Genomic DNA, 23,624 nt, shown 5'->3' with positions numbered 1-23,624 from the left:
AAAAATACCATGAATTTCATTTCACACAAAACCAGTTGATGACTGTCATTAGCTTAAAACTACACACAAGGGCAATTACATCCTCGCTGAAACACAGTTTAAACAAATAGGAAAATGTTTACAAGGCATCCACAGCATGTAAATCATGTACAGATGGATACATTCACGATTTCCCCTCCCTAATAGCTTTTACTTTAGATAAATACTTTACTCTTCCCCATTTTCAGCATTTACTGGACTCATTACATGCACAACTCAAAGAAGTCAGAAAAAAAAGTCAAAGTTATTGCAAAAATAGAATTAAACTAAGAATCTTCAAGTACCTTACATGACAGCCACTCTGTACCATGCCCATTGCTTATAAAATGAAAGGTTGTTGAACCCATGAAAATATCTCTAATATTTTCTTAATTTAAAATAGATAATTTTAAGTGTATTTATAGTAATCTCAAAGTGATAATTTGAACTTTGAAAATAATGCAAACAATTAAAAATTATACCCATATTACACAAAACTTCTGTATCTTAAGCTGAAAAAAAAAAATCAAAAAACTATAGAAAACCACACAGAATAAAAAAATTTACATTATAATAAAGGCAAATTTTCAGCATTCTAAAAAAAAACCAAAACCAACAACCCTGCAGCTGTGAGAGATGTCAAAGCAAGTCACTAACTACAAATTCATCAGTTTGGTTTTAGAAGATTTTCTCTAGCAAAAGTTTCAGGGTGTGTGGTACACGTGCACAGAATCCTTGCTGTTCCTAGGTGCCTAGAATCTTCATATATTATTGCCAAATGCAATTCTCTTAAAGCAAGCAGTAGGCAACACATCACAATTTGGACACTGCAGGGGAACCTAAGAGTCTGGCAATACAGGTAAAACTGGAAAATTAAAAATACCAAAACACATCTGATAGCATATTGCCCAATTAAAATAATTTCCAAGCCACAGAGCTGCAAAGCCTTCCAACTCCGTACAGTGAAATTTCAGCCGTGTCTCACAATTACTTTGCACTCTCTCGCGCTCGAGTGTTGCACATTTCATTAGCCATAGTGTATCTTCAGAGCACACCCACTACCCCGTGCACCTCAGGTACACATACTGATCTGCTGGGAGAATTGTTCCTTCCTTTTAAGGGCCAAAGTTCATTATAGATGTAAATAGTATGCCCGAGGCTGGTAAAAATACTGTAGTTACAGGCAATGCTAAGAGTGGCAATATCAGAAAACATAAAAATGAACAACTGATGGAAAAATCTAATATATTTCTGCCCATTTCACAAAATGTTGGAAATCCACCAGAATTTTTCCCTTGAAGAAAACAGATTTAAAAGGGTTTTTTTTCCCCCCTTTCAGAATCAAAAGCATTTTAGTAGATTTGTAAGGCTACCACGGATCTTCTAGTTCTCCAGCACCCTACAGGAAAAGAAGAGGAGAAATATTACTACTCGCCAATATAAATGAACACAATTTGTTGCACTTTGGATTCAGTGCCATAATTAAGTAGAATACTAGTGCACAATACATGACATTTTCCCTTTTCCCCCCCCATACCTACCCACCTCTCTACACAAACACTCTCTGCTCCTCAACTTCATGAAGCAATTTACTTTTCCAAAATACGAACCCGGGAAAGCTACTGTGGCATACTTAAAACCAAGTATCATCTAAAATTGTACTAAATTGTACCTATTAATCGAGTCTACGTTTATGGACTAATAAACAACGTCTATAAAATACTAAGAACTCAGCTCTTCAGGTATTCCTGGTCCACAATAAATTCCCTTTGGCTCTTTTTCATTAAGGCAGTGAGATCTGCACCTACTCTGAACAATATTTTTGTGCGCGTGCTCTATTATGAGCCAACCACTGTCACAAGAATTAGCAGATTAGTTACCACCACTGTAAATTCCCAGTATTAATCACTGATACACCCAAATGCACATACATACATGTGTTGTACACCAAAAGACAGGGAAAAGACTTGGTAGATGGTAAGATTAGGTAGAAGAGCCAGTTTATTCATTTATATGACTGATGCTTAACGTGAACCTGAGAAATATTGCCCAAGGAGAAGATCATGATGAATGCGCCAAGCCCAAAATTACTCAAATATTTGTAGAGGTTAATGAGCATTCACAAGTTAATATCAGAAGCTATGAAAAGTTGCAAGTCACATCAGAAAGATAGCATTTCAAAAGAAGTTTATTACTTGCTTAGAAGAGTCAATATGCATACACATATTATTCACAGCATATTCTTTATTTTCACTTGAACACAAATTCTTAGAACTTGACACTGGGTACTAAATCTAAGTACATTTTCATTTCTGGATATACGTTATCCTACAACTTGGGAAATAATACAGTCATCTAGAAAACTGGTATTTATGATGAACAGGAGATACAATCTGGATTGGAAAGAAAGTCAAATACATTTCATGAAGAATAAGGAACAACCTAATAAGTAATAGCTTTTGTAATTGAGTTGTAATATAAACCATACACAGTTCAAACACAAACATGCAGCATATGATGTAATGGAGGAAAAAAAAAGAATCTATTATTCCCTTAATTTGCACAACAGAGACAATTAAGATGCAAATTACTTCACATTCAACAAACATATACCATCAAAATTATTATTTAAGAATATACTTTAAAAGTTCAGATTTTTTTCCATCAGCATGGCAGATACCAATTGTTGGTGTGACAGGATTTAAAAAACACAAGATCTAGAAAGATAATTTAATTGCTTGCTATACAATAGAGGCAATTAATATAGTAGTTGAATGTCTAAGGGAAAAAAAGAGCTTCGTATAAACAATCTGTACAAATAACTAAAGCAAAACCAAAGAGACTTCTAAGGTAGAAGTGACAAATGCTGATATATAAACAAAGGAAAATACATCAAGTGAAGCGAAGCATTAAATCCACTGTGTAAAACATTACGTCTGTTTATCACTCATCTCATTCATCCCTGAATCTTCGTTTGAGCTCTGCATTTCAGCAAGGTGATTCTCAGATTCTGTGTGGGTGTCTGGTACAGGGTAACTGGGTCCAGCACGAGTATCTGAAGCAGATGCTGCAGCTGATTCAGCAGGGCACTCTTCTCCCTGTATCTTAGCTAGCCTGTAACTAGTCAGCATCTCTTCCAGGAGGTGGCGGTAGTTCCCCCTATGATTAATTCTCATTTGCCTGAGCGCTTCCACCAATTTTCCCTGCGTTCCACTTTCCTCGGCTTCGCCAGGGTCCTTTTTTTAAGATTCAAGACCCCAAAAAAATCAGCAGTTAAACTGGAGTATTTTCTAATGGCATTTGAAAAAAACACTTTTTTTTTCAGATTGAGAAACACATCTGCTTTGCTCTATTTGAATATAAAACACCTTATTAGCAGAATACATCTTAGAACAGTATCATCCATGTTCGTCTAGTCTATACAACACAATAATTTAAGAAGTTGTAGCTATAAAATGGTATTTTAGTAATTTCAATTTATTTTGAGCCAGGCAGCATCAATATGGTACCCCCTTCCAATTAACTCTATGTAGATATAAATTGTCTTTTGATTAACACAACTTTGGTCAGTTGTTAATGAAAAACTTGACAATTTAAGCTTCTTTAGCCATCAGGTTAGTATGTTTAATTGTGAATTTCTGCACAGCCAATAGCAACACAGTTCTGTGAAAAACTTACTACAAAGATAATTCTATCACTAGCAATTTACTTGAAGCATCACATCAGCATAATGTTCTGGAAAACAATCCCTGAGATTTTTGCCTGCATGATGCTGCCACAGAATAAACAAAAAGCTACCGAGCAGCACCAAGAGTGGTGGTGTCTGAACACTTAAGGTACTCTATTTTGCAGATGCTTTCATTGCCTAAAGATATGAACAAGAGCAGTTATCTACAGTCAAAACAACTGCAGCACTCAATCTGAAGTAACAAGAGCTGATTAAAGAACATTGGCTTTATAGAGGGTTTTGTTCATTTGAGTTTGTTGGTTTGGGTTTTTTTTTGGGGGGAAGGGGTGGGATGTTGGGTTGTGGTTTTGGGGGGCGTGTCTTGGGGGTTTTTGGTTGTTTGGTGGTTGTTGTTTGGTTTTTTGTTCATTTTTTCCTTCTAATTTTAACTTTCAAGTGCTACAGGAATACTGCTGCTTTAAAGGAACAGTACATTTTAAATTATCAATACCCAGCAAATTATCAAGCTAGTCTCTGGAAGCTCTCTCTATCTCTATCACACTGTCTCTGGAAGCTGTGAGACTGGCAAAATGCAGATTGTCTTGCTCCCATTCTGACCTTATTTTTGAAGTCGTCAAGCCCCAAAACTCCATGAACTACAAGCACTGCAGTCACTCATTTACAAGCTTAATGGCAGGATTAAGACAATATCTTGGGTTTAGTAAGATTTTGGATGCTGTGATATTGCTGGAATAAAAGCCCTGAGACTGATTAGCAAAGTCCAAGATAAAAGTGGGACAATTGTACCACAAAAACTAATGGTACTGCATATAATGCTATCACTTTAAGTTTAGTTTTTTTGTATAAATGGACAAACTTCTGCTGTGGCTTTCTGGTCTTAGTTTGAATTATTTTGACTCTCCTGTAGAGGTAATTTTGCATTCAGATAGCTGTTTAAGAGCAGAGTGAGAAGCAAATTAAACAGGCAGTTTTCATCTAAGAAATGGGACTTCAATATGCCGTGAGCACCACACATAAAGGGCGTGTATCCTGTTTTGTAAGTTTGGAAAAAATATAATCCTATTTATGTAGCTAATATTAAATAAGGCAGCATAGCTAAGAAGTCTACCTTTTGAAAGTTCAGAGCACACCTAAATTCCATACTTCCTCCATCTTTATCAGTTCTGCTCTGCAGCTGGCATCAGCAAATACACAGCCTGAACCTCCAAACTGCAGAAGTGGTTTTGCTCTCATGCAATGCTGAAGAGTAAAAGCAATAAGCAGTATAATAGCAGCCATGAGACTCCTTATGCCATTCAAATGCTAGTAGGAATCAAAGTAACAGTGCTGTTAGTGTTTGATATTCTAACTCACAAGCTGCTTTGCTTTACACTCTGGTGGCAAGCTAGTTTCTGCTTCCTTCATCTCTCTCAGTGCTAGCAGACAAGAAACCCTACACAAAACAGTAGGACAGAAGCTGCTTCTTTTATGTCCTATACACTACCTATACCCTTTAACACTCATTACTCTCTAATGATGTGTGGCTAGAACAGGTCCCTGGAAACTGATTACTGGTCAAGTTCGCATTTGTCCACCTTCATGTTTTAATTCAACTTAGTGCAACTGTCAAAAAAATAAAACCAAAACAACCACCACCAAAACAAACCAAACAACTTGTGTTACCTACACCTAACATGCACATTTACACAAGTTCTTGCACAATTTTTACTCAAGTTCTGCTCTGTTAAATTAGGTTACTATGTATTAGGGACAGGATTAACAGTATTTAAGGGAGTAAGAATTTTGTCTACTAAGATTGTTAAAATTATCTGTAGTAGTGCTTAAGGATGTATGATTGGATTTAGCGAAGTGCCAGTATAGAGTAAGTCAGAGAGAAACTTGACTGGCGTCAACCATTATACTCAAATGCAGCTTGAAACAAATGCCAATGAAACCATTAACACAACCACTTTAATAACAACATTGTTGCTTGTGTTCAAAGATATATACACAGCTAAGTAACCTAATTGAATTGTGGCCTCTTAGTCATAGGAACACAAAAAAAGTCTAAGTAGTAAAGACATTACGGTAAGAGTAGCATTTAAAAATGTTAAGAAGAACAAGGACTCAGGGGTACCAATGATTTCACCATGAAGAAGTCCTTTTAAATTCCTTTTAAAGATCCCAAAGCAGGAAGGGACAACACATAAGATCTCTATGATTTCACAATAAAGGCACAATATGATTTCACAATAAAGGCACAAGCCACCAAAGTTATAGCAGGAGTTCCTTTACTGAAACACTGGCAAAGTTATTCTTGGTGAGCCCAATACAGAGTGCTCCACTGACTGGATTTACGAAATGACTCTGCTGAGATGACTGAAAGAAAGAAAACTTGTAGCTGCTATACCCTGAAGCCCTACTAACAGTCTCTGAATCCTGCTGTAGTAAGGATTCCTTCACTCCCGAGTCTTTCACGTTACAGAACTACTCCTTATTTTTTTATGGTTGTCAGAAAACGCCTGTGATGATTTTTAAGAAGTTACTCTACCATCACTGGCTTTGATGAAAAAAAGTAAAAACAAATTCTACACACAATGTTAACTGAAAACTTTGCAACACTGAGTAAGTGTGATGCTAATTAGAAAGAGATACCACATTTGTATTGATTTATATCCTAAGAACTTATATGCCAAGCTATTATGATGCCCATCACAGTAATTCAAGTAAACGAGTTTAAGCTGTTCAACGCTGAACAGTACAGTCTTTAAAAGGCAGTCATGGGCTCAACTGCAAAAGTTAATCTGGTTGGTTTGGGTGGTTGTGTGGACTGTGGTGTTTTTTCATTTTTACTTGTGCATTAACAGTTTAGTAATTACTTTATCAAGGTAGAAAATATAAACAAACAAAAAATTACACACACACACCCCCCCAAAAAAAAGGGGGGGAAAAAAAGGTAGAGCCATCAGATGAAGATGACTGCCACAGGCAAGACTGTCCAGTCAGTACCAGCGGCATTCTGCATCAGGCCCAAGCTCAGACAGACATGTACGCTGTTATGTACACACAGGGAAGGATTTCCAAGTACAAGTGAGTGCACCTTTGCGGCCTGCAGACTCAGCATGTGTCTGCAGTTCATTATTTTTCATATGAATCTGCTCTTACTTCATGCTAATTTAAACACAGGCATTATTAGCTGTATTTTGATCTCACTTGGAAATGTCATCCTTGGGATGTACCATACGTTTCACAAAACCACTATGGATGGAAAAGATCTTCAGTATCATCAGTTCCACCCATCATCTAACTCTACCAGAGCCACTACTACGCTCTGTCCTTGAGCACCTTCCTACCTTTGCTTCCTGTTTAAATGTGAGACCTGTAGTAACAGTACCACAGTGTGTAGACATTGTGGAGAGTCTCCTGTTGAGCAACTGAACAGTTTCCTTCCCCTTTACCCTCCCCATGCACTACAGGATTCAGTTCAAAAGACAGAGATTACCACATATATACCTGCAACTAAGTAATACTAGCAAGGATGTTCTGTTCTCATCACCTCAGAGATGAGGCCCACTAAACTAATCCAATTCAAGGATAGTAAGCAATTCCTACTTGTGGAGGGAGTGCCAATAGGAATTGCATCCTTCACCCAGTGGCACACTCTCCTCTCAAACTGCTCTGGGTCATAATCATTTAGGATGGTACTGACTGAGCAATGGCATTTACCTTACCACAAGATCAAACTGAAGTTTAGTTTGTTGTATTCAAGACACATCACCCATATCATTACTGAGATTTGCACTAAACACCAGCAGAAAGGAAAATCTACGAAGTAAACTGGGATGTACTGCTCACACTTCATATTCAAGAAGACAGATTAAAAGGATCCAAAGTAACTACCCACGGCAATAAGGTCAGAGCTGTTAAAGGTAATAAGCGTTAAAGCTATATTCTTTTTATGCATAATTTGCACATTTAGTTAACTCATTCAATTAAGTTATAAATGGAAAATGTACACAAATTTCCTAGAAGTAGCCAATACATGAAAGATGCTATACTGTATGTTAGGACTTTTAGCAAGCTTGCATGGCTATTGCAAAGTCATTTTGGATGTAGAAAAGATCATCATCATGCATCATAAATACAACTATGGCATATGACATTTCTAGAAAGTCACCACTGGACAAACTGAAGTTTTGTTTTTAGAAAAAGCAGAGCAACTTATCAAACCAATGGTCTAATTTTCACATAAATCCTTTTCACCAGTAACTTCACTGCAAAACAAAACTATGGCTAAATATGAAAAGCAGTAGCAGGCTGATAGAGGTACAGCGTCCTGAACTACTGAAAAGGCTGAAACGATGAAAACTCTCTGGCTTGTTTTGGGGGATGCTGCACAATTTGTTGAAAATCAAATGGAAAATGTACACTCTTAAGGTTTTTTAAAAAGGAACAAATCCTAAACCATAAGAGATTTCTGCTCTATTTGTTCTCTTAACAGAATAGTTGCCCCTTCCCCCTATAAGCTTTCTAGCTTAAGAGAATAAACAAGCTACAGGGTAGGCAACAGAAGATGACAGTGGAAGAACACAGCATTTGTGGTGAGAGTGCATTTGCAATATCAAGGTGCACAACAGATCATTTCAAAGTAGTTAGAAGTTGTTATGTCTCCAACACCATTCATTATGACTGAGGAACTTGTCATCTCAGAAGACAAAAGTAGTATGACAAAATATTTGCTAAAAGGTGAACAGTACCTTCACAGACTAGCTTATGTAGGCTGTACAGCACATGACAATGCATGTAACAAGCAGTGATGTTATTTGTCAGTTCTTCAGTTTTCCAAAGATTTTTTTAAAACAAATTTAACCACAACTGATATGAACACCAGGTATTATTCTGTATACAAATATTAAGGAATCACCTAGTAATCAGGTTTAAAGTTACAGTAAACCGTATCTCAACACACTATTTAAAATTCAACTTACTAGGAACCAGGCAGAAGAATGTAAGCTGCTTTAGAAATTAAAACTGAAGTAAACTTAAATCTATTCACACTTGATCACTGCACATAGGATAAAGATAGTATACACTTTTAAAAAAAGTGGTTAATGTTAGCATCAATGTTTTTCATTGTGCTAAGGTCCTCCACACAAGATAGAGTAAGTAGTGTTTGTGTCCTCCTCTAGCAGATTTATGGACTCTAGACATAAGAGCTAGTTAAGTAATGAATGAATACGATGACCATAATTTTTTCCAATAATATCCCAGAATTTAGAAAAACTCTGCAGTGTTGCCTCACAGGTTAAACTGAAAAAGCAGTAATTAATTGTTTAAAAAGTTAAAAAAGTATTTCAGAATTGGGTGTCAGTTTGTTGTCTTTGAGGACAAAGCTCTATATTCAATCCACCCAAAACAAGGTCAGAACGAACTGTCTGCTGGCAGTATGTATTTTGTGTTCACAACATGGTATTTGCAATAATGTACATTTCTGCTTGTTGTATTTTGATATTCTGATAAACAAAAAAACTGTAGCAAAAAATGGGAACTTACCCCCTCATTCTCTCTGTGTGGATTCAGCCTACTATACACAGCTTCAATAATATTACGCCTAAAAAGAGAAGTTTGAAAACATTAAGCGTAACAAAGGATTTCAAAACATTGAGAGCTTAAAAAGTTTGAGCACAGTAGTAACTTCAAAACATTTAAGATGTTTTGCCTTTAACTTGCCTGTTAAAAAGATGAAGTCTGCTCCCAGTGTCACTACTTCACTTTCAATATGATGTTTGGGGATTTAGCAGTAAGTTGGGATTTGTGAAGACTTAGAAGCAAAGCAAAAAACAATTCTTACCTCACCCTCTCCATTGTCATCTACTTTACATATTTAGAAGTTACAGCTATATAGTTGAGCTTTGGCAAGAGCAACATTTAAAGCCATATTTTGTTTATTATTATTTTGCTGGTTTTCTGAATGTGAAACTTGAAGGCAGTTGTATTTTCCCCCATTTTTATTACCTATGCACAGCTTACTACTTGTCTACATACCTTGAAGTATATGGCCTCTAAAAAATGTTAACTACTGTCTATTCAGAGTTGAGTTTCAGAAATTGAAACTCAAATGCCACTAGCTAGACTTAATTTCTGGCAACGCCATAAGGCCACACCTTCACAGGTATGCAAAACAAGCACAAAAAGTATCTAAAAATATAAACCCTCAAGTATAAACAGATTGATGAGAGGAAAACGCTATGTCTTGACATCTTCAAATCATAGTAATAATTGGGAAATGTCCAGGCAAATATAATAAATATCAAAGTTACTGACAGCTTCAACAAGAAAGAACTGCAACATGAACTAAGGCTCTCAAGTTTTGAAGTGGTCGCAGTCAACAAAAATGACATCTTACAGAACATGGACAAGCACTGCTGACTGCTCCAAACAAAGAAAGTAAGGCAGCAGATGAAGACAGCAGCAAATATCCCAAAAATATAGTGATAGCTCTTGATGCAACAGAACTTTCTGCCCCAGAATACTGAGCATGTCAGAAGTTTAATGAGGTTCTTTCTAAACTTTACTTAATGGAAGAGAAATTAAGTCAAAGTACACAAAATATATCAAATCAGAAAGTACCTCAGCTGTAAAAAGCTGAAAACCAAAATAATAATCATAGAGAAAATATTTTACATTTTTTCCTAATTTTATAGTCTTCCCTAGGCATCTACTTTCAGCTATCCTGTGGACAGGACACAGAGTTAGATCAATTCCTAATCTAGCATGTCAAGGTTTTTATGCCCACACTATGGGAGCAAAAGCACATTTGAAGCTTCAGAACAGTGCAGTTTTTGAACGGAACATTGCACCTATGTCCACTTCCAACAGAACAAAATAAATTAGGTAAACTCAGCAAGTAGTGGCCATCATGAAAACACATTTTCCTGTCACAATTCAGCATTTAAAACAACACCTACTAAAGACTCAGAATTCTGGGAGATGGTTCATGGACCAGTGAATGCAAGGGACAGTGTATCAAACCTCAGGATGTCCACTGATCTACAGCACTGAAAAGACATCACATGGTCACATGTTCAGAGGCAATGTATGTCAATGATGAAGTCTGCATTTATCTAGACACACCACATCAAGACAAGCAGAAGGCAGGCACAATAGACACCTGACAACTTGAAGCCTCAAAACACTGGTGAATATGCCAGTTGTGGGTGTTCACAATCAAAGGTTTTGGGCTGTGTCTGAATGAGGACCAAGGAAGAAGTTAAAAATTAAATTGACAATGACTCTTGCAGAAATTATGTCTGATATGAAAAGTCCACTGAAGAACAACTTCTTCAATGGCACTGTTAATCAATGCTTTAAGAAGAAAGGGTTGCATTGCTGAGCTAGTATGGGACCCATCAGCCAGTGATGGAAGATTCTCCTACAAAAAAAACCTTACAGAAAACACCTAATCTAGTCCAAGGAATGCTGCCATAGAAAGAGTTGACACGTATCACAGAGAATTTGGGCATTTTCCATTATTTCTCTCTACTTTATGGGAAAACTCAACAGTAAGATGCTGAGCAGATGTACTAATGCTCAAGTGACAGGGTAGCTTGGAACTTTTCTTTAGCAACAAATGAACATTCTTTTGGCAACATCTGAAGTTACAGGGGGATTCAAGTCAAGCCTGAAACAAGTCTTTGAAGAGTGAGAGTTTAAAAGATAAAACACTACCATCAAGAGACCACAGTAGCGTTGACAGTTAGCTCTCATCTCAAAGAATGATCCAGTCAACACTTCTACGCAAGTGAGATGCTTGAAGGAAAGATACCACACCAGTTGAAGGGGAGCTACCTCAGAGGTTCTCAAGGTTTGCAGACATACTCTAGGTATGTCTCTAGGTACTCAAGGTAACACTGCATTGTATTTCTCCAGCTCAGACATACTAATATAAGGAGCAGCTAGAATTGGTGCTAAAAAAATCAAGGATGTCAGCCACAAATAAAATTCTGCAGTTTGTCAGAGCCCGGTCTTGGAGTTCAAACAGAAGGACAAAGTACTAATTCTTTGTGTCCTGGTAACATCACAGGATAAGGACCTTGAGACAAAGATATTCTCTTGTAAGGACAAAAGTTTTAAATTACATAGTATATGGGTTTGGATTGTATGGTCATGCTTTTTCAAAACATACATTCAGGAGCTCAATCCTACAAGTTAACTACTTCACCACCTGTCTTTGTCCTAAAGTTTGAAGGCCAAGAAAAAGTTAATGAATACTCTATGATATTTTCTTAAAAAAAAAAAAAAAAGCAGCTGCAGGTACATCTCATATCAGGTTTCTGTAATAGGATTTTAAAAAGCAAAAAATAAGACAATGACAGCAAAAAATAAGAGAAAGACAGCAAAAGACAAATTCTGAAGCTAAAACCCTTACAAGTGTATCCTGGGTCACAGCAAACTAAAATAGAATTTATATGCAAAGGTTCCAGAATAATGAAGCAGTACATGATGTGGTTATTGATGAGCAAAACAACAAAACACACTAAGTCCTTCAGCAGTTGGGAGGTGCTAAGAACATACAGGTACTTTCAAGGCAATTAAAAAAGAAAAAAAAAAGGCAATAAATAGTGCTCATTAATGAGCAGGCACAATTAAACAGATATACACTCACAAATGCTCAGAGAACAAGACTTCATAATTTGAAATATAAAATGATTCCAGCAACAACATGACCTATGCCAGGGAGCAATAATGGCTACCATTGTTTGGAAGATTCTAGGTGAACAATTTTTTATACTATCCTAAATTATATTCATTAAAATCCTTAAGTTACAGGTTGCTAGATTATCAGCATTAGTCTACCTAGAAAACAAACAAATAATATACCCACAATATCATTTCCATTTCTTGCTTATATGACATTCAGTTTAATATTAAACAAATAAAACCAATTTTCTTACAGGAATGATTACTGAACAAACAGGCATTGACTCAAACTTGGAGGCTAAGTGGTGGCAGAAACATGAAATCAGGAAAACTGAACTGGTATACTGACAGTCCATTTAGATTACTGACAGTTCCTGAGAAATGTGAAGCAGTGAAAAAGCCAAGAATAAGCTGAGTTGAGGTTTATAGTGGGGGTAGAGGCTTGGCTTTTTTGTGGGTTTTTTTGCCCCTTTCTTGTGTGTGTTTTGGGAACAGTGACACAATGTTTATGTAGCACAAAATGTCAACTAGCTTACAGTGTAAAACTCAACTTTTTTTCTTTAACTATTACAATAAGAAACCTTTAGAACATTTAAATAAAAGTACTTCTTTCAGTGAACTAAGCAGTTCAAGAAACTCCAGTACTCACTTGCCGGCTAAACCACCTCCTGGTGGTAAATTAGGGATATTCTCCGCAGTTAAAATACGAATAACATGAGCAAGATCAGGCATTCCTTCTTCACCCGATTTCTCCATTATTTCTAATTAAAAAACAAACAGAGAAAGTCCTTGGATTACTGAATGAATACCACTTGTCCTTTAAGACACTGCAACACAAAATACTGGCACTTTTTAACAGAGGTGTTGTGAAAAAGTTATATGTAAACAAAGAAACATTCTTCAAGTTTAGATACACATTTTCCATGGTGGAACACAGCTATTCAAATTCACAGCCTGCCTTTCCACTATGCTTCTAGCCAGCCTCTCTCAGAGAAATTCAGAACCAGACTGTGAACTGGATACAATAGCCTGTTCTCTTGGAAGAGAAAACAGATGCAAGCTTGTTTCAGTTACCTCCCCGTTGCACTGCAACATATACTCAAGAAGTTACATGCCATAAAGGCAGTGCTTCCCAGGAATTCAGTACTATTTCCTTGGAAGTAACATCATATGTTCTCAAAGGCCTGAATCTCCACGGCATAAACACCAAGACCGTCATGTGATAAAGCAGCACATATAATAGCCCATTATCACACCAGTGGCCAATACCAAATATACAACTGACAACAAATAATTTATAGTACTTCTGCTTTGAAAATGGAATACCATTTCACACAAGTCCAGTGCCGGTACATGCTTCTACCTTGGAAAAGAACTACCTAAAATGAAGTAAATCTTCATATGCTCTTATCCATCAAAGGTGCTTTAAGGCAAATATGTAATATATTCACATAAACATAAGGCTACCAGCTTCCAGGCTTCAATTTCTGTTCAACTACTACCACAGGAGATAAAGGTTCACTAAGTTATCTGATAATTGTAGTTGTACAAACTGGTCACACTTTAAAGGAATTTTTTTTTGGTTGGTTGTTTTTTCCCCTGAATATCAACCGAATTAAGGAGTGTACTACCGTTTCCTTTAGTCATTGTTGTGGATATAAATTCTTTGACCCACAAAACAAAAAAAATTAAGAATGAATCCTCTCAAATATCCTAAAAGTACTTATCAGTCTGCATCTTGATGACTATCTGAAGATAAACAAATCACTTCAATTTCTTCAAATAAATTATATTCTGGACGTCTGATTTGGAGCCTGCGACTTAAGGCAGAAGCAGGGTAGACACACCTTCCACCAGACCAGGTTGCTCAAGGCCCTGTCCAACTTGGCCTTGAACACTTCCTGGTAGGGGACATCCACAACTTGGCCACACAACCTGTTCCAGTGTCTCAGTACCCTCAATCTAAAGAATTTTTCTTCTAGTATCTAGTCTAAATCGACCCTCGTCAAGCTTCAATCTATTCCCCCTTGTCCTATCACTACAAGCACTTGTACAAAGTCCCTCCCCAGATTTCTTGTGGAATTCTACTGGAAGTGACCATCTCCTTTTTCTTTTCCTGATATGGAAATTAATAACATGTTCCCTCTCTCTGAGATAGGGAAAAAAACAAACAGGGAGATCCAAGAAAAAAGCAAGTCCAAGAATAAAGCAAATGACTAAGCATGACCTTTTCTCTCTACACATCAGTCAGCCAATACACACTGTGGATTTGTTTGACAAAGGCAACTAGAGGAAGAAACCAAAAGCTTTTCAGAAATGGATTTATAAGCATTTACAAGGCTTTCACCTTTAGATCTAGAATAAGCATAACCCTGCAATTAATTTTTCTACTCCCTATAGAAATTTTTATGGGTTTGCTAGTAATAGGAGATGTTTAAAGAGTTATTTCCTGATATAATCATATATGCAAATCTACGAAAGTCCACTATGAAATCTACTACTTGACTTCTAAAACAGTTTTCACTAAAAGCTTAACATTTAACTCTGGTTGAAAATGCAGATAAAATTTTATTTCAATCATATACAATGTAAGTCTTCATCCAGACATTAAAAGTTTTCTGTTTCAGCTATAAGATTATGACAAGCCAGTTTTATATACAGTATATATCCCAAGTATGTGAAATGTCCCATCCAACTCTACTGCTGAGGCTGTTTAAGCCTACCAAGAACACACGCCTCTATTATTGATTTGGAGAGTTAGTGAGTTATGGTGGAGTTTTGATTGGTTGGTTTTGGTTTGGGTTTTTTATGACTGCATATCTGATACACCCTTTCAAATTAACTGAAGCATATAGAATTTAATTGACTTCTGTGCCTACTTTTCTTTTCCTGTGATCAAACTTTGGATCTCTGAAAATCAGATAAAAACCCCACATGTCATGGTTTTGGCAGGGACAGATTACTTAATCTGTTCTTCCTAGCAGCTGGAGAAGTGCTGTGTTTTGAACTTAGACTGAGAATCATGTTGACAATACTGATGTTCTGGCTGCTGCTGAGCAGACCTTAAATTAAACCACAGAATCAAAGAATTGTTAGGGTTGGAAGGGACCTCAAGGATCATCTAGTTCCAACCCCACTGCCATGGGCAGGGACACCTAACAATAGATTAGGTTGCCCAGAGCCACATCCAGCCTGGCCATAAAAAAAATTCCAGGGATGAGGCTTCTACCACCTCCCTGGGCAGCCTCACCACCCTCATGGTGAAGAACTTCTTAACATCCAAGCTGAATCTACACATTTCTACTTTTTTTCCGTTCCCTCTAGTCCTGTCACTACCTGACATCCTAGAAAGTCCCTCCCCAGCTTTCTCATAGGCCCCCTTCAGATACTGGAAGGCCACAAGAAGGTCTTCTCGGAACCTTCTCTTCTCCAGACTGAATAGTCGCAACACTCTCGGTCTGTCCTCATAGCAGAGCAGCTCCAGCCCTCTGCTCATCCTCGTGGACCTCCTTTGGACACCTTCCAGCACCTCCAGATCCTTCCTGTAATAAGGGCTCCAGAACTGGACACAGTACTCCAGGTGGGGTCTCACCAGGGTGGAGTAGAGGGGGAGAATCACCTCCCTCAACCTGCTGGCTATGCTTCTCTTGATGCAGCCCAGGATGGGACTGGATTTCTGGGCTGCAAGTGCACACTGGTGGCTCATGTTGAGCTTCTCCTCCACCAGCACTCCCAAGTCCTTTTTTTCAGGGCTGCTCTCAAGCCAGTCCCTGCCCAGCCTGCACTGGTGCTTGGGATTGCCCTGACTCAGATGCACAACTTTGCATTTGGTCTTGCTGAACCTCATGAGGTTGTCACGGGCTCACCTCTCCAGCCTGTCAAGGTCCCTCTGGATGGATCCCTTCCCTCCAACATGTCTGCTGCACCACACAGCTTGGTGTCATTAGCAAACTTGCTGAGGGTACACTCAATGCCACTGTCCATGTCACCAACAAAGATGTTAAAACAAGACTGGTCCCAGTGCTGATCCCTGAGGGACTCCACTCATCACTGGCTTCCACTTGGAGGACTTAAGAGTCTCATGCAGCCCTGCCAGTGAGGAGGCTGGAGTGTATACAAAGCTGGGAGGGAATACAGCCAGGACATCTGACCCAAACTGGTCAAAGGGATATTCCCTACCATATGATAGCACAGTCAACACTAAATCTGGGTGGAGTTGGGTCATGGGGGTGTAGAAGCCTGCTGCTTGAGTACTGGTTGGGCATCAGTCTGCCCTGTGAATCACTTGCTCTGTGTATTCTTTTTCCCTTTTTATTTTCTCCTCCTTTTCTGTCCTGTTAAATGTTGAATTCAACTGAAGATTGTTACCTTTTTTTCCACATTCTTTATTTGACCTCTGTCCTACCGTGGGGACAGGGAGGAGCCAATGGCTACATAGTGTTTAGCTGCCTGCTGTGTTAAAGCACAACAGAGAACAGAAAGTAGCATTTGAAAGCAGCAGGAAAAGACTGACATAGCCTAAATTCCTATCCAATAGCTACATAACTCTGAAACTTAACCAGTTAAAAGACTCAAAACAGAAGCACATCTATGGTCACTATCATAAATTACTCAATCTCAAGCTACTGGCTACAACTTTGTAAGCATCTCAGAACACTCTTGAAATGACAGTTATGGAATGCAGTTATTATATATGTTGCCAACCTTGAGACCCAAACTAGGAAGACAGCTTTGGTATACAGTTCTTCCACTAAAAATATCTGTAAACTATCAACTTTTTTGTCTTTTATTAACTCTGTTAAAACAGGAACTCCATTTCAGTGTTAAACCAACAATTCTATTTTAATAACTCTGGAAATACCTTAAAAAATAACTAGCAACTCATTGTACAAATACACAGGATCTCAGCACTACTTGTGAGCTGTTAATTCTTTAACAAATAATGTTCATGTTAAACTACTGTGCACAATGTCCATTTTTGATAGGAACAGTCATCATCTAGTCCGGTATTTTCAACATTAGTAAATCTACTACAGAGTCCCAATATATAGAATAGAACAGAATTAACCAGGTTGGAAAAGACCTTTGAGATCATCAACTCCAACCTATCACCCAACACCATCTAATCAACTAAACCATACCACCAAGTGCCTCATCCAGTCTCCTCTTAAACACCTCCAGTGATGGTGACTCCACCACCTCCCTGGGCAGCACATTCCAAGGAGCAATCTCTCTTTCTGGGAAGAACTCCTTCCTAACATCCAGTCTAAACCTCCCCTGGCACAGCTTGAGCCTGTGTCCTCTTGTTCTGGTGCTGGTTGCCTGGGAGAAGAGACCTACACCCACCTGGCTACAACCTCCCTTCAGGGAGTTGTGGTGAGCAAGAAGGTCTCCCCTGAGCCTCCTCTTCTCCAGGCTAAGCAACCCCAGCTCCCTCAGCCTCTCCTCACAGGGCTATGCTCCAAACCCCTCCCCAGCTTTGTTGCCCTTCTCTGGACACCTTCCAGCAACTCAATATCTTTCCTAAACTGAGGGGCCCAGAACTGGACACAGGACTCAAGGGGTGGCCTAACCAGTGCAGCATACAAGGGCACAACAAATTCCCTGCTCCTGCTGGCCATACTGTCCCTGATACAGGCCAGAATGCCATTGGCCCTCTTGGCCACCTGGGCACAGTGCTGGCTCATTTTCAACCTACTATCAACCACTATCCCCAGGTCCCTCTCTGCCTGGCCACTCTCCAGACACTCTGACCCCAGCCTGTAGCTCTGCATGGGGTTGTTGTGGCCAAAATGCAGCACCCGGCACTTAGATGTGCTAAATTTCATGCCACTGGACTCTGCCCATCTGCCTAGCCTGTTGAGGTCCCTCTGCAAAGCGCTCCTACCCTCTAGCAGATCAACTCCTGCCCCCAGCTTGCTGTCATCTGCAAATTTACTGATGATGGACTCAATCCCCTCCTCCAGATCATCAATAAAGATATTGAACAGGATGGGGCCCAGCACTGATCCCTGGGGCACACCACTAGTGCTTGGCTGCCAGCTGGATGTGGCACCATTCACCACCACTCTCTGGGCTCAGCCTCCAGCCAGTTCCTAACCCATCTCAGAGTGCTGCTGTCCAAGCCAGGGGCTGACAGCTTGGCCAGGAGTTTGCTGTGGGGGACAGTGTCAAAGGCCTTGCTGAAGTCCAGACAGACTACATCCACAGCCTGTCCCACATCCACCAGGCAGTCACCTGGGCATAGAAGATCAGGTTGGTCAGTCAGGACCTGCCCTCCTAAATCCACGCTGGCTGGGCCTGATCCCTTGGCCATCCTCTAAGTGTGGTGTGATTGCCCCCAAGATGACCTGTTCCATAATCTTGCCTTGCACTGAGGTCAGGCTGACAGGCCTGGAGTTTCCAGGTTCCTCCATCTGGCCCTTCTTGTGGATGGGCATCACATTGGCCAGTTTCCAGTCATCTGGGACCTCTCCAGTGAGCCAGGACTGCTGAAAAATGATATAGAGAGTGGCTTGGCAGCTCATCTGCCAGCTCTCTCAGCACCCTAGGATGGATCCCATTTGGTCCCATGGACTTGTGGGGATCGAAGTGGCTAAGGAGATCTCTAACTGTTTCCTCCTGGAACACAGGGGAACTATACTGCTCCCTGCCTCCATCTGCCAGTCTGGAAGACAACCTATCCTGCTATTAAAAATAGAGGCAAAGAAGGTATTAAGTACTTCTGCCTTCTCCTCGTCTTCTGTTACTACGTTCCCCACCATGTCCATCAAGGAGTGGAGGTTGTCCTTGCCTCTCCTCTTGCTATTAATATATTTGTAGAAGGATTTTTTGTTGTCCTTCACAGCAGAGGCCAGGCTAAGCTCTAAATGGGCTTTTGCCTCTGTTTTTTTTCCTGCATGACCTAGCAACATCCTTAAACAATCACATGCTGTAACTGAACACAGATTCTTCTGCTTAGATTATCGAATTCAGAGCTCTGAAACATCAGAACTACAAATACATTGTGACAAATATAAATCCCTGAAGAAAATTATCCTAAATGCCTACTATATTCAGAAGATAAAGAAATACAGCTTCTGTCTTTTGAAAATAACTAGCAGGGATGATCAAACCCATATTATCAACATCACAATATACCTACCAGGATTTAAGTTTTTAGAAGTAAAGGCAGCTTAAACCTTTCAGGAACAGCTCTTTTATGCACTGTTCTCCAGACTACACTTAGTCTAAAGATGAATGCAAAACTGACTATGGCAGTTGTCAACAGGCTGGACAGATGGGCAGAGTCCAATGGCATGAGATTGAACACATCCAAGTGCCGGGTTCTGCACATTGGCCACAGCAACCCCAGGCAGTGCTACAGGCTGGGGTCAGAGTGGCTGGAGAGCAGCCAGGCAGAGAGGGACCTGGGGGTGCTGGTCGATGGTAGGCTGAACATGAGCCTGCAGTGTGCCCAGGCAGCCAAGAGGGCCAGTGGCATCCTGGCCTGCATCAGAAACAGTGTGACCAGCAGGAGCAGGGAGGTCATTCTGCCCCTGTACACTGCACTGGTTAGGCCGCACCTCGAGTCCTGTGTCCAGTTCTGGGCCCCTCAGTTTAGGAAGGAGGTTGACTTGCTGGAACGAGTCCAGAGAAGAGCAACAAAGTTGGTGAGGGGCTTGGAACACAGCCCTGTGAGGAAAGACTGAGGGAGCTGGGGTTGCTTAGCCTGGAGAAAAAGGAGACTCAGCGGTGACCTTATCACTCTCTACAACTCCCTGAAGGGATGTTGTAGCCAGGTGGGTGTAGGTCTCTTCTCCCAGGCAGCCAGTACCAGAACAAGAGGACACAGTCTCAGGCTGCACCAGGGGAGGTTTAGGTTGGATGTTAGGAAGAAGTTCTATACAGAAAGAGCGATTGCCCATTGGAATGGGCTGCCTGGGGAGGTGGTGGAGTCGCTGTCATTGGAGGTGTTCAGGAGGAGACTTGATGGGGTGCTTGGTGCCATGGGTTAGTTGTTTAGGTGGTGTTGGATTGGTTGATGGGTTGGACACGATGATCTTGAAGGTCTCTTCCAACCTGGTTTATTCTATTCTAGTCCTTTCCTGATCTAAAATGACATTCTCACCTTCCAAAATATTGCCTTACTACTCCAACATTTGAGATGTGTACAGATGACATATTCCCCCTCTAAGTTAAAGCTATTTCTGATCACTGCTTAAAACTTAAATGAATCTACTTTTTTAATAGAATCCAATGTCTTTCCAAATTATTCTCCCCATGCTGCTTAGTGGTTTGAAACATTAAGACTTCTCTGTATCATTTCCAAACTCAATACTAAGTATTACTGAGTAATGTAAGGTAAAAACTGCAGTCTCACTTTTTAAAATTAAGTACACTGCGTCAAAAAAAAGATGTGTCCAGAGAAGGGCAACAAAGCTGGGGAGGGGTCTGGAGCACAGCCCTGTGAGGAGAGGCTGAGGGAGCTGGGGTTGCTTAGCCTGGAGAAGAGGAGGCTCAGGAGACCTTATTGCTGTCTACAACTACCTGAAGGGAGGTTGGAAACAGGTGAGGGTTGGTCTGTTCTCCCAGGCAACCAGCACCAAAACAAGAGGACACAGTCTCAAGCAGCACCAGGGGAGGTTTTGGCTGGATGTTAGGAAGAAGTTCTTCCCAGAAAGAGAGACTGACCATTGGAATGTGCTGCCCAGGGAGGTGGTGGAGTCACCATCACTGGAGGTGTTCAAGAGGGGACTGGATGAGGCACTTGGTGTCATGGTTTAGTTGAACAGATGGTGTAGGAATATAGGTTAGACTCGATCTCAAAAGTCTTTTCCAACCTGGTTAATTCTATTCTATTAGGCCAATTTTTCAATTTATTATGAATGCAAAAATTTATTAGAAAACAGGTAAATATTTCCAGTTTGTCTGAAATCCTTTATTTTCTCTACTCTTGGAAACATTTCCCACAAATATGCTCTCATTCCTTGGCAAATACTTGACATTTAAAGGCCTTACACTTTGTCCAATTATCAGAACAGAATGACACAGGGAATAAGTTTAAAAAAAAAAGGTAAAAAAATAAATAATCAAGAGTTATCATAGTTATCAGTCAGGGTTGGAAGGGAGCACAAGGATCATCTAGTTTCAATCCCCCTGCCATGGGCAGGGACACCTAACAACAGATCAGGCTGGCCAGGGATGGGGCCTCAACCACCTCCCCAGGCAACCCATTCCAGGGCTTCACCACTCTCATGGTGAAGAACTTCCTCCTCACATCCAGCCTGAATCTCCCCACCTCCAGCTTCATTCCATTCCCCCTAGTCCTATCACTACCTGAGATCCTGAGAAGTCCCTCCCCAGCCTTCTTGCAGGCCCCCTTCAGATACTGGAAGGCCACAATTAGGTCACCTCAGAGCCTTCTCTTCTCCAGACTGAACAGCCCCAACTCCTTCAGTCTGTCCTTATAGGAGAGGTGCTCCAGCCCTCTGCTCATCCTTGTGGCCCTTCTCTGGACATGCTCCAGCACCTCCATATCCCTCTTGTAACAGGGGCTCCAGAACTGGACACAGTATCCAGGTGGGGTTTCACCAGAGCTGTGTAGAGGGGAAAATCACCTCCCTTGACCTGCTGGCCACACTTCTCTTGCTGCAGCCCAGGATCTGATTGGCTTTCCGGGCTGCAAGTGCACACTGAGAGCTCATGTTGAGCTTCTCGTCCACCAGCACCCCCAAGTCTCTCTCCTCTGGGCTGCTTTCCAGCCAGTCACTGCCCAGCCTGTATTTGTGCCTGGGATTGCCTCGACCCAGAACTCCAAGCTCGGAGGCTGTTAATTTATCTGGAGCCCTTAAGCTTAGCAATAATTGTGAGTTACACTCAGAACGGCTCTACATCAGTTTGGAGTACAAGATCCCCATTTTTTATGGTATGTACAGCATGTGTTAAATATGACAATATAGCTAAAATACATTCCTGTGAAAAAGGTATTTTGATAGTTTAAAGTAATACCTCAATCATGTTACAACCCTGCATTGTTACTAGCAATAGTGCTTCCTACGTCATTCTCTGTTAAACCAGTCAGTGATCAAAGTTGACAGCTTTTCTACTGATCTTCTTAATATTCTCTTTTGAAAGTAATAAAATGCACTGCAGTTCCCTACATTTTCCACCTATTTTCTAACTGAGACAAGAGACACCAAAAAGCTGAGAATACTAACCAGGCACTGCTGTGTGCACACCTGACTGCTGTCAGTAAAGGTAACTGCTCCTGGCTCTCTCCCAAAGTTTATTAGTCTACTCAGACATAGTAAGATAATAGGCATTTATCTTAACTAGTGTCATCTAGGAAACCTGGGATGTAAGCCAAGCTCTGAGAAACATGCCCAGAGTTATCATTTGAAGTGACCATTAGCTCTCTCTAATCTCAAGAGAAACCAGAAATAGGTAAACCATTTCCATTTAGATCCCATCTGAACACGAGGGAAAGACAAGACACACAACAACGGCACATTCAGAGGTAACTGAACTGTGGTCTGAAGATCTTCTCACATATATTTAAAAACTACACATTTGTTACATCAACTATCTAGATTACTGGGACATTTATGCAAACAAAACAAAATCAGAGTTTACATCGTTTGGTTAAGAGTGCAACAAAAACCCTCCAAGACTATCTAGACAAAAAAACATGACTAGTTTTCACAGGCTGTTTCACATAAATGAAAGAACAAATTATTAAGTACTCATAGGACTGTCATTTCCAGCATTAGAATTTTTGATACTGAAGGAGCAAAACCAATGCTTGCCCACAGCTATCATGTTACAATTCTATGTCACAGTGGCATTACACACAGAATTATTGTTAATAAAAGAGTACGATGAGTGGGATTTTTGCTGTTATACACACTCAGAAGAGTCTTGATCTCCTTGGGCCTACAGTACAGGATTACTTATTTACACCTAATACTACTTCCTTGGATATCAACTACTTTCTAATAAAAGCATGTCCAATCAGCTTTTTCTGTATCCTTTAGAGCATGTTTAGAATAGAATAGCATAGAATTAACCAGGTTGGAAAAGACCTCTGAGACCATCATTCCAACCTATCACCCAACACCATCTAATCAACTAAAACATGGCACCAAGTGCCTCATCCAGTCTCTTCCTAAACACCTCCAGTGATGGTGACTCCACCATCTCCATGGGCAGCATATTCCAATGGCCAATCACTCTTTCTATGAAGAACTTCTTCCTAACA

General features: G+C 40.1%; 1 protein-coding gene across 4 annotated transcripts in view; it reads right to left on the bottom strand.

Annotated features, from left to right (window-relative positions):
* Nucleotides 1-539: 539 nt before the first annotated feature.
* The window catches only part of PPM1B (protein phosphatase, Mg2+/Mn2+ dependent 1B), a 69,179-nt gene continuing 46,094 nt past the window's right edge, over nt 540-23,624 (bottom strand). For 3 of the 4 annotated variants that reach the window (XM_054168218.1, XM_054168221.1, XM_054168219.1), the window contains 3 exons: nt 13,035-13,146; nt 9,239-9,296; nt 1,561-3,254 (listed from right to left, as the gene is read on the bottom strand). In XM_054168218.1, the coding sequence (XP_054024193.1) occupies nt 2,949-3,254; nt 9,239-9,296; nt 13,035-13,146 (476 nt within the window). In that variant the 3' untranslated portion in view covers nt 1,561-2,948. Of the gene's footprint in view, nt 1,418-1,560; nt 3,255-9,238; nt 9,297-13,034; nt 13,147-23,624 lie in introns of those variants that run through there. The other variant, XM_054168222.1, reaches the window with a different exon arrangement.

Source organism: Dryobates pubescens, chromosome 16 (assembly GCF_014839835.1).
Source record: "Dryobates pubescens isolate bDryPub1 chromosome 16, bDryPub1.pri, whole genome shotgun sequence".
NCBI lineage: Eukaryota > Metazoa > Chordata > Aves > Piciformes > Picidae > Dryobates > Dryobates pubescens.
The sequence above is the reverse complement of the archived record's forward strand: the minus strand, read 5'-3'. Positions and strand labels throughout refer to the sequence as shown.